General features: G+C 42.8%; 2 protein-coding genes across 2 annotated transcripts in view; both read right to left on the bottom strand.

Annotated features, from left to right (window-relative positions):
• The window catches only part of flt4 (fms related receptor tyrosine kinase 4), a 39,666-nt gene extending 36,649 nt beyond the window's left edge, over positions 1–3,017 (bottom strand). Inside the window, exon 1 of the mRNA XM_083686510.1 lies at positions 2,955–3,017. Coding sequence (XP_083542636.1) covers positions 2,955–3,012 — 58 coding nt within the window. The 5' untranslated portion in view covers positions 3,013–3,017. The remainder of the gene's footprint in view (positions 1–2,954) is intronic.
• Positions 3,018–6,787: 3,770 nt separating this feature from the next.
• trim105 (tripartite motif containing 105) lies at positions 6,788–11,896 on the bottom strand. Its single transcript, XM_083686511.1, has 7 exons — positions 11,825–11,896; positions 10,972–11,279; positions 10,502–10,597; positions 9,304–9,537; positions 9,019–9,032; positions 8,764–8,879; positions 6,788–8,207 (listed from the first exon to the last, which is right to left on the bottom strand). Exons 2-7 carry the CDS (start codon positions 11,245–11,247, stop codon positions 7,648–7,650), a joined length of 1,296 nt encoding a protein of 431 aa, XP_083542637.1. The 5' UTR covers positions 11,248–11,279; positions 11,825–11,896; the 3' UTR covers positions 6,788–7,647.
• Between the last annotated feature and the right edge of the window lie 179 nt (positions 11,897–12,075).

Genomic DNA, 12,075 nt, shown 5'->3' with positions numbered 1-12,075 from the left:
GAAAAGCACTTTGAGATTCGCACAACTTTGCAAAAAGCCCACTCTTAGCTCATCAGTGTAGAACATATTCTAAGTTCAAGCAGCCTGTCAACGCAGAGTGCAGAACCACTCACATTAATCACTGGCTTTCTATGCCAGTATCGTAACGTTAAACACAGTGCAGGAGTGTGAACTTGAAGGAGAGGACAGTGAAAGCCATTGAGACAATAGCCTGACATCCTCTGCATGGAGATTCCATTTAGTCTGGGTTTTTTCATCGTTTTTTTTTCTCATATTTTCATATTTCATTTAGTGAGATAAATGGCCAATCTTTCAGCACTGTTAGGAATAAGCTCCCTGTCACATAATATTTTATCCACATTACGCAGACCAGTGACAGTGTGGTATTCAGATTGAAAGAGCAATGCTGGATAGCTCCACGCTTCCAAGTGCTAATCACTTTCCATCTGTAACATTCCCTTTAACAGCCAACAGACAGTCGGTCAAACCCACCAATGTTCGGAGACAGTGGATCAGGGTGCTATTACGTTTCATAATGAGAGACAATAACCGCTCAATTACATTGAGTGCCTAATTGCCTGTTATTGTTGGCTCAAGTAAAGAGGGGACCATTTAGTGCGGATGGTGTTGTAAAGACAAAGTAAAGAAAAGACTCCGGGTCAGGGGAATGGAGAGACGTCGCCATGTGGTTCTCATTAGCACAGCTACCTAACGCAGACACATATTTGAGTTTTTCTACAGCTATAGATTTCTTGTGTTGAGAGAGACCATCTCTCCTTTTCTGGTCTCATAAGGGTTGTTGGTGCTAGCAACCTAGCAACGGTTGGCTAGAAAAGTAACCAGCCGCCCATCCGCCCTCTGCATCGGGCCCTCTGGGGCCTTGCTATCCCACACCTGCGATGAGTGAAGCACGGGATTCACTATTTATTTGGACTTTATTGCAGAGTGCGTCCCACGCGGAATAGCTGCATTCCGCTCTCCTCCGAGCGCTCCCCAGCTGATAGAACCAGATACTCAGGGACAGCCGGCGAGGCACTGAGAGCGCTCTCTCCGAGGAGCCGAGAGGCTGATTCTTGAGATCAGCACTGAGAATAGGGGGCTATTGTTGGCTAAAACAACCCGACCTCTATGGTGGACGGCTAGAATAATACCCACAGCTGAGTGTCCGATTTCTGGGATGATCTGATCAAGCAGAACTATGCGTACAGAAAACACCCAGCTAAGAGCAATATGAACAGTACACCCTCCCTGGGTACAAAGGGAGCTGGACTCGATCTGCTGTGGATTTGAGTGTTCTACCAATCAAACGATCCTTTTAAATATGTCAGAAATGTTGTTGTGGCACCGGTACAGTATAAACCGTGAGACAAATAATATGTTAGTAGGATGATAGAAATATGGCTGGAGGTGAAAGCTGAAACTCAGTAAATGCTGCCTGCTGAGCAATTTGTGTGTCATCTTTGGAAAATGAACAGGACCCCATGGGCCGACAGGTCTATATTTTACCTACAATCATCCTGCCCTCATTCTCTCCCTGAAGGTTACACTCTGATTGGGGACACTCTCGGGAGGGGGCTAGTGTATTCAAACAAAGTCAACAAGGTACTAATAGAACAGTCTGCCCTATCTGTAAAACACGTTGCACAGTGAATATGAAGTCACACACTGTTTATTAATCTTTCAAAGGACAGTTAGAATATGAAATGAAAGGAAAGAGAGCTATGTTCTGTGGATTGATGAGGTGGGTAGCCATATGGCAACTCTCCTCCACAAAGTATTTATGAGCAGCTGTTCCAGAGCAATCAATGATGAATAATTCTCTGCCTCAAACCTGCGTGTTCATTTATGGGGCAATATCGGGATGAAATTGGTCAAATTCCAGCAAATGTATGTAAAACCTGTACTTGCTTTGTAAAGCCAGGATTTATTCACTATTAGCTATTAGACTGATGATTGTGTCTAGCTAAATTGTCTTTGACAGAAAACTGTGTTTCTGTCTTAATTCTAAATGTAGCTTGTCTGGCTTTTCATAAGTCAAACTGAAGTCAAAAACATGATGTCCAGATAGGGGGTCACTGCACTCCCAGTGGGTTTCTGGTATCCCGCCTCCTTAATCTGCATGGCCTGAGCCATCATTACTTATAATTCAACAAATTAAATACAATTACAACACATAGTATCTTCTCTTCCCTCTTAGTTTGCTTTATTAATTACAGCGATGATGCTTACTTGTTGTCTCCTATAATAACTACGGCAAGACTCCCCCTAGTGCCTAACGGTGCGCTGCAAATGACACCAAGTCGAATTATCGTCTAATTAATTCCTTCTCTTCAGACCATGACATTGTGGCCCGGAGCCAACTGTTTTACCCATTCATAAGTTAGCAATCATGCTTTCCGAAATAATTGTTTAGAAAACAATTACTAAGAAAAACCTGCATCAGCTGAACATTGAAAGAGATTTAGGCAAGAGAGCAGTACAGCTTTGCAATTACAATATTATGTTTAAATCATCAAAAAGAATAATATGGCAATATTTCTCATTTCGAATTGCGTTTCGTATATTTTCTCAGCGCTTCACACAAATAATAACAAACTTATAGCCTCATAATGCATGCAACAGAAGTTCTTATAATCATAAAACATTGACATCAAAGAGTGAACATCATTCATTTGAGATTATCTTTGGTAGGGCAAACATAAGGGGGCAATTAGATACAGCACCCACAAAAACATCTATGATCAACAGAATTCAGATCAACAATCATTTATGATGATAGCAGTATATTGGGTTAACATTCTGCATTAGTTAACTTCACAAGGAAGTTCATTAGGAAATTCCACACATCAGAAGCAAATTGGTAAACACTGCTATCAGAAAGTCCACACCGCTAAAAACTTTAGTGCACTCAAAACTTTCAGATAATGAAGCAATGAGCGTCTCCACTCTCTCACCTGAAGCATATGCAATCCCAATCCAAATCCGACAGAAAAACGTAAAATCTCTCTTCATTTCCAGATCTCCAGTCCTCGAAGGTTAGCCGATATTTAATAACAAACTCGCTTGCTTTAGGTATTGATTAATGCAGAAGCGGGGAAGAAAGGGGAAAGTAAACTCCGTGAATGGAAAACTCAGGTGAGCCTCTGGAAAACGGTGTCTCTCTCATCAGAACAGCGCATGTAGGAGAAAAGAAACGCGCTTTTTCCTGTTAAAAGGGTGCATAAAGAACTGAATGAATTTACAATGATTTCCCTTTCCCTTGCTCGTGACTGGGGGAGCGCACACACCCACCGCTCACGTTCATAAAACAAGCTTCCAGTCGCATTGGAGGAATCGCATAACAACCATGACCAATTTCCTTCCTGGTGTAAAGATCTAATTCCTCCACTATTCCATTCAACAGTATGATTTGAGGTCTGCCTGGAGAACGTCCCTCTCTTGAAATGTACAACTGCCCACACAACGATTGTCCCGATTTCAACTTTAACCTTTTGACATTCAAATAGGCCTAGTTAATGCATGAACGTTATCTTCTCATTGCCCCTCAGTCATATTTGGATAATCAAAAGAATCGGCACTGTCAGAACTGTTTTCATGGCTTATTAAGATCACGGTGCCTCTTCTATACGCTACTCTCTGATCAGCTCCCCAAAACGTGTCAAACCACAATAACAAATGTAGATGTAGCTAACAATAAACTTTGCATAACATATGTCATTCGTTCCATCGATGAGAACGTGATTTTCACTAATACACAAATGCTCACAGGCAGTCAACAGAGGAGCTGAGGTGTCACATCTACTCGCACGTCCGTTGTAACAAGGCTGTTATGCATGGAATCTATCATCAATAACATTTCCAATAAAACAAAACTGAGTTTTCTCCTAACCTCATCTGCACCCCCATTACCCCTCCACCCACCATCCTTCCTCCTCTTACAGGACTTCAGACAGTGTGAATGGGAACCATGTGCTAAGTGCAGGACCAGGTTTGACAACTCCTTGGTGGGTTGCTATCAGCCCTAATTTATGTTGGGGGAAGCAACCATTTGGAAATTGAAACCGATGCAGTAAAACACACAGACATACAGGCATATGTACGCATGCACACACACATGCACACACACAGACACAAACACAAATACAGGCAGACAGAAGACAGAAGACACAGACACACACATCCACAGACACAAGTGCACACATTCACACACTCACGTACCCCTGCCTGCCTGCACGCACGCACGCACGCACACACACACACACACACACACACACACACACACACACACACACACACACACAAACACAAATACTGACAGACAGAAGACAGACACACACATCCACAGACACAAGTGCACACACTCACACACTCACATATACGCCTGCCTGCCTGCACGCACGCACACACACACACACACACACACACACACACACACACAAAGTGCAAAGTGCAGCTTGGGGAGACCATTCCAACCAAGTCTTGTAATACATTGTAATTCCAGAGCAGTGTGTGTGTCTTCTACGTCTGTGTGTGTGTGCGTGTATTTTCTCACACAGCGTCCTGCTCCGCTCGTGTTTGACTTGGCTACAGCCTCAGGCACCAGGCGAGCTGTTTTTGTGGGGCAGGGTATGTTCAGATCCCACTGGACCAGGAGACCTGATGACCAGCACACCCATAATCTACCGACTGACAGGGCGAACGCACTGCACCTTCCAATTCAATCTCCAGACCTCTTGGCAGAGGCAGTAATGTGCTCACACATACAGGAAGTCTGCAATAACAATGTAAACGGATTCATCAATACAACTTCTGGTTATTGAGAACTGAGAGTGCCAATGAAAGGCAATCAGCAGCTAACTCTCACTGTCATCAAAATGAGAAGAGAAGTATTCAGCTCTCCTTTCCTGATATCTTTCAAAGCATGGCTTAATTAAAAGTGATGATAAGGTCTTATTTGTTAACATATTTTGTCAACCACTGATAATGAAACAAACCTGATCCACAATGTGTCCACAGTCCCCTGTTTAATGTGTTTACACTCTGAGAGCCACCACACGTTCGAGCGAAAATGAAGGAAAAAAGCCTTTTCTTTGCACACTGTGACTGTGAAGAATAACAGAGTTAAAGGAACACACAGTGTTATTATAAGCACACATTTTCCTTTCACCCTCAAGGCATACCACCTCTGTGACCCCCCAAAAACAATGTTGTGCTTGAATGGTTGTAATTAAAATGTTTCTCTGGTCTCCAGCCCTACACCAGAGGTACACAAACACATTCCCTCTGGCTTGCTGCAGGAGTCGACCACAGCCATGCCTCAAGGGCGACACACATACGACCAAACCCATTGTTCTAATGATGAGAGTAACAAATAATGATGTCATGCAGGTATACCGAAAATATTAAAATGACAACAACAATAAATGGTAGAAGTGATAATAATAATAATAATTTAACAACCATGATAACCGTTTTTATTGATAGTGTCATAGTAATGATTTAGCTGTACTGATCCTTTATTCTCTGTCGCATGAAAGGTTGTGGTTTCCTCTCTTGCAGGATCCTGAGGGAGAAGGCTCAAGGACCTGTCCTTGAAGTGCCACCACTCCATCCGGCCCATCCTCGGGTCAGGAAACACATTACGGATCCACAACCACTATCATAGGAAGGATATGGAGCATGTCCCTAACTTACTGCAATTCCTGCAGAGTAACTCACAACTTGCCGGACCTCTGCTGCTTGGTGTTCCAATTCAAGACTTAGACTCCAGAGATTTTAATGTATCTTTTGATTTATTCATGAACGCAAAAAGCTGCTGAATATGGACCATTTGTCACAATATTGGGACCATATATACTGAAAGATGCATGCACTCACAGCAATGTAAGTCGCTTTGGATAAAAGCGTCAGCTAAATGACATATATATATTATATATACTGTTTGACATTGATTTAGCCCTCAGTGAGACATGCAGGAACATTCTCTTTCAAAGAGTTATGTAGCAAGCATTCTGGGATCATTATGTAACAGAGCTACAGAACAACATCGTAGGCGTAGTCTGGAAGGACATAGGTGTCGAAGGCCTGTTCAGTTTGTAGATTAAGTGTTCTTATTCAACCTGTCTCTGAGGTATCTAAAGAAACCCCAGCAGCTTACTAAGTGGAATGTGCAGAATAAACAGCTGAAGACAGAGGCGGCATTGTACAGCTTTGTCCTGCTGTACATAATATAATGTCCTATCGATTTTGATCTGAAGACTTGGTAACAATCCCCTCTGGTTCCTGCTCCAGTGTTGGCGAATGTTTCACTAGCCAATCAGCGGGGGAGATTGGGGTATCCTGCTTAGCTTGCCCCTGAGGCCAGTTAACCAGCTTGGAGGCATCCCCACTGTCATACTGTTTGCTTGACCTCTCACCCCAGAGGAGGAAACAGGATGTTGGCGCCCTTGTGTGTTGTGAAGATAACCGAGGTCCCATCCTCGCTGTTTGAGTGTCAGGGATGCCTCATGCATCCAAAAACTTCCACTCCAGCTGCTCTGCCAGGCCCTCACCGTTGGCCTAGTTAAAGGGTACAGAATTCCTATCAAAATCTGCAACATAAAACCATGTTTATGTGTCGCTGTTTGTTTTGACGAGGTTTATGGACATCCCTGACCCAGAAACTAAGGTAATCAGAGAGCACCATTGCCCTCTTGTTAAAATGTTGAGAATGTTAGCGCAAGTGTGAAATACTACACATGATGACATACTCTATGTTTGCCAATAAAGTGAATTTGATTTAGTTTACTGTTTATTATCATTGACAAGTTTCAATAAACATTTGGCTTTTTCAGAAAGAATCATAAAATAATCATACATTTTAAAATAAAATCATAAAACAGTCCTTCATTTTCAGACAACACTGAATCTCAAAAAAGCAATTGTATTTACAGTGAGTGGCATTGATCTAAACAATACTTATTGCATAGATTCACATCAATTCTGATTCAGTTCTGCACTTCATTGTCCATATAGATATTTAGTGCAATAGTAATGAAAGTTGTCAATGCACGGCATAAATGTACTTTAAGATTTAGAGACAGGAGAGAATGATTGCAAAGTTGCTGTGAATCTTGTGTGTAGTCAATTAATTTCTAATCATACTGAAATAAAGTATGCCACAATGAATTAATAACAAACAAACGCTATGTGAGAATAAAACAGAGATTGTACAAACAAAGAAAAAGGCCCAACGTAGTCATGTCCTGAACAAAAATATGCAATTCAATGGTGCAGTGTAATTATATCACAACAGATATGTTAGAGTGACCCCTCTTTTGTGGCAAATGACAATGTAAAAGAAGCAACACGAGTGTCAAACAAGACAGCAATTATTGCACAACCTCTCATTTTGCAATGTCCATGCAAGGCAAAGATAATTTATGCTGATTTATAACGTAATGGTACAAATGCACAATGTATGGTTTGGTCTAAAAGTAGTAGAAGTAGATGCATGTAAGTATTCTAAGTGATAAAGTGTTCCAGCAATTAAAGCTCAACTTAACTTAGTGAGTGGATTCTTAGGTCAATCAATGACATAAACAGCTAAATTAGGAACCAAACTATCTTACTCTTTGGCTTTTGAGGACTAGGGTTGAAAACAAAGCCTTAGCCAGTGAGAGCGACTGGGGGGAAATGCAGCAGCTGGATAGGCTGGGACCTCTGGCTGTTTGCACTTATGCATGGGCTGAAGAAAGGGAAGGCCCTACCCCTCGGCCCGTTGGTAAATGAGTACAGCAGGCTCATGTCATCTGCATTGTAGAAGGACACCCTCCTCTCCTCACAGTCCAGGAACACCCCTATCCTCTGGGGGAAGGAGCTGAGCTGCAGCCGGGTCCAGGGCTGGGTACCGGCCGAGTACTCCTCTCCACCGCGCAGCCGCAGAGTCCAGTAGCCGCTCTCTGGGCTCAGCTTCACCCGGCCCTGCCGGTCCACCCCCTCAGACGCCACTCCCACGTCCCACTTGGCTTTGCTGCCCACGCCCACCTCCCAGTAGTGGCGGCCTGACTGGAAGCCCTGGGCGCCCAGCACGTTGACACACTGGAGGAAGCGTTTGGGGTTCCGTGGGTAAGGGGCCATGCTGTCACACTCAACGGCTAGGGTCCTGTCCTTGGAGATGTGGACGCTCGGGTGGGCGGTGTCCACGTCGTAGGTTAAAGGAGCTGGGCCTGGGGAGGATTGAATGTTTTGTTAGTGTAAAAGAGTAACAGATACTAAGCAGCAGTTGTTGAATGTACAGCATCAGTCAAAAGTTTGGACACACCTTGCCAAGAGTGTGCAAAGCTGTCATCAAAGCAAAAGGTGGCTACTTTGAAGAATCTAAAATATAAAACATATTCTGGTTTGTTTAACACTTTTTTGTTTACTACATAATTCCATATGTGTTCCTTCATAGTTTTGATGTCTTCAATATTAATCTACAATGTAGAAAAAAATAAAGAAAAACCACTGAATGAGAAGGTGTCCAAACTTTTGACTGGTACTGTATATGTCCAAAACAATAATTAACATGCGTTAACATGTGGTGTGCAAGCAAGTTATCGCCACGTAGGTTATCGCCACGTAGTTTATCGCCGCTACAGTGCTTGGTGTAGACTAAAACTCACAACAAAACAGTGTTCCACACACTCAAAATAATTCCAAAGCTAAATGAAGTGTAAATTGCTCTCAACACGCTTGCACCTTTCTGTCGCTTATAATGGAGCACATCAGAAGAGAAATTACCTGGTTTAAGTGCTGTGAACATCCTCCTCCATGTAATATACTGTAATGGGGCCATGTATTTGCTGCTGAACGCATTAATGTCGAGCTCTGGCTCCCTATCCACCTGCACGGGCGGTCTGGTAAAAAATGCCAACACATTTACTTTTGGGTAATTTATTTTACAAATTACATATTTTGGGATAAAGTTATGAATCATAAAAGAAGGGGATCAGAATGGCTTTAGGTATCAATCAATCAGAACTCTAATACACTCACCGTAACTGAGGAAGCTGGAGGAAAAGAAAAAGCAACACAATGTTGTTATCTGGATGAAGCATTACCGAATCAATCTCACAAAAAATACCTAATGGGAAAATGAACCCCAAAAATAAACAAGATTGGCACTACCATTTCACATTAATTTGGTCTGAGGCCTGCAGACTGATCCTAATGTGTGGGATATTGATCTCAACTCCACTTGAAACACTTTTTAAGATATGAAAAACAATGTTTCTTATATTTCAGTTTTGTGGTGAACTATCAATAGAATCTGATCCTCACCTCCACCAGCACACTCTGTTCTGTAGCGGCCACGGCCTGTTGGAGGACTCTCATACCGTGCTCCAGGTCCCTGACTGCTTCTCGGAAGGCCTCTAGGTGGCGCTGTAGCTGCTCCAGGGCCTCCTCCTGCTCCTTCCTCAGCTGTTCCAACACACAGGCCTCCTCCTCTTGCAGGAGCTGCTGCAGAGCCTGGAACTCCCCTTGGACACGAGCCTGCAGCTCCACCCCGACTTTCTGGAACAGAGGATAGAGCGGGATATCAACCATGTTGAAAGCAGTATTGCTACACGGATGCATCCGTGTGTGTGTGTGTGTTCCTATACACAATACTGATATACAGTACCAGTGAAAAGTTTGGACACACCTTGTTTACTACATAATTCCATATGGGTTCCTTCATAGTTTTGATGTCTTCAATATTAATCTACAATGTAGAAAATAATAAAAAATAAAGAAAAACCATTGAATGAGAAGGTGTGTCCAAACTTTTTACCTTTACTGTACACTTGCATGCACGCACGTCCACGTCCACACGTACCCACACCAGCAAATCCCCCCTCCTGCCCCATATACACATAGACATACACTCACCCAACACTTTATTAGGAACTCCTCTACACCTTGGTGGAAGTGGTGTAATGGTGTGGGGAATGTTTTCTTGGCACACTTTGGGCCTGTTAATACCAATCAATCATCGCTTGAATGCCACAGCCGATTTGAGTATTGTTGCTGACCATGTGCATCCCTTCATGGCCACAATTTACCCATCTTCTAATGGCTACTTCCAGCATGATAATGCACCATGTCACAAAGCAAAAGTCGTATCAAACTGGTTTCATGAACATGACAATGAGTTCAGTGTTTTTCAGTGGCCTTCCCAGTCACCGGATCTGAATCCAATAGAACACCTTTGGGATGTGGTACAACGGGAGATTCACAGCTTGAAAGTGCACCTGAAAAATTTGCACGAATTGCGTGACGCAATCGCGTCATCATGGACCAGAATCTCAAAGGAATGTTTCCAACATCTTGTGGAATCAATGCCACGAAGAATTGAGGCTGTTTTGAGAGCAAAAGGAGGCCCTAGTATAGTGTTCCTAATAAAGGGCTCGTGACTGTATAAGCAAACAACCATTAGGGCCAGACATTCAGTCTTATCTCTAATGTGCAGCTGTCCCTTAGGCTAATAGGGGTTTACCTTTATGGTGTCCATCTTCTCTTTGTCTCTGCGGATAAGGTTGATGAAGTCCTCCCTCCTTAGACGATGTGTCTCGAAGGAATCTTTCAGTTGTTTCTGACAAGTAACATTGAGAAGCTAATTGTAAGCATTCAACTTGTTATGGGCCTTAAAGAAAAAAACTTTTTTTTTTTCTAAAACAAGGTAATGACAAAACTGTTTTCAAGTGTTGTTTTCATGTCCTCGTGGGTAGGGCAAACAATCTCTGATATAAAAGAATATATAAAAAGGGAGCGGAAGTTGACCTTTGGTTTGAGCAAAGTGAGGGATATATTGACATAGCGCGCTGCACTTGGCCAAAAACCAGGCCATAGACAGTGAAGGAGTACAACATGGAGAAGACATTTTTGTTCACTTTTATAACGTCAAAGGAGACTTGTCAATCTAATACAAATCATGTATAGGTGCACAGGTGAACAGATTTAACTCACCTCTAGATTCTTCACATAACTGTCAGAAGTGCTGGTTCTAACCTTCTCCACCATGGCTGTCACTAGGTAGTTGGTCTGGAACTGTTTGGTGCTGAATTCCTTGCGACACTGGGGGCAAGACACAGGCCCCTGGACGTTCCTCCAGTACGTTGAAATGCAAGACTTACAGAAATGGTGCATACAGGCCAACATCACAGGCTCGGTGAAGAGGTCACAGCATATGGCACACGTCAGGTCTTCTCGAAGACTGCTCTTGCTGGAGGAAGCTGTGGCCATGGTGGGGACTTTGTTTACGTTCCCAAAAGCTCCTTACAGAAGAAAAGAAAGAGTGGCAGATAAGGATTTTCCCGTCTGTCCTGTAGGTGCTGGCTGACTGCCTCACGGCTGCTTGCTTAGGGGTTAACCTTAGGCTGCTGATCACTAGGCTGATGCATGTGTAGTTATCTAGCTGGCTTCGTATTCACCACAACCAGCCAGCAATTCAGCAAATAAGTTACTCACTCGTATTGTTACATAATCATGCAGAAGGGGGCAAGTAAACTAGCTAAAGACTCTTTACTTTAGCTAACATGCTCTAAGTTACTTGCTAATGCAATTGTATCTTATATTATGCTATGAGCAGGCCTCCCGTCATTTCACTTTCAAATTGAGTCACACTTGTCTGCCCAGCTAGCCAGCTATCGGAACATAAAATATTTGCTAGCTTCTTCAAGCTAGCTCTGCTAGCCGCTAAAGCTGGATGCAAGACGAAAATGGAAACGGACCACCTTTCATTTAAAATACCTTTTTAGTGATTGATAATAGCTAAAGCTGAACACAAAAAAAAGAATAGAGAAGGACGTCGTAAACTTACTGTCACTGTAACCCGAATCTCAGCAGAGATTTCAAAGTTTAGCCAGATGCTGTCACTGCCTGTGAAGTTGGGATCACAAGGAACACTGTGTACTGCGCAAGTCCAAAGTCAGCTTTGATTGGTCCATATGGCAGATTGAGCTACAAAGTAAACGGTCGAGCGTGATAATAATAAAAATAATAAGAAGAATACATTTTATTTGTATCGTGCTTTTCTAGAAACGTAAAAAACATTTTACATGAGTGATGATC

This window comes from Argentina silus (assembly GCF_951799395.1).
Source record: "Argentina silus genome assembly, chromosome: 15".
In the NCBI taxonomy this organism is placed as follows: Eukaryota; Metazoa; Chordata; class Actinopteri; order Argentiniformes; family Argentinidae; genus Argentina; species Argentina silus.
This window is presented reverse-complemented; position numbering and strand designations above follow the sequence as displayed.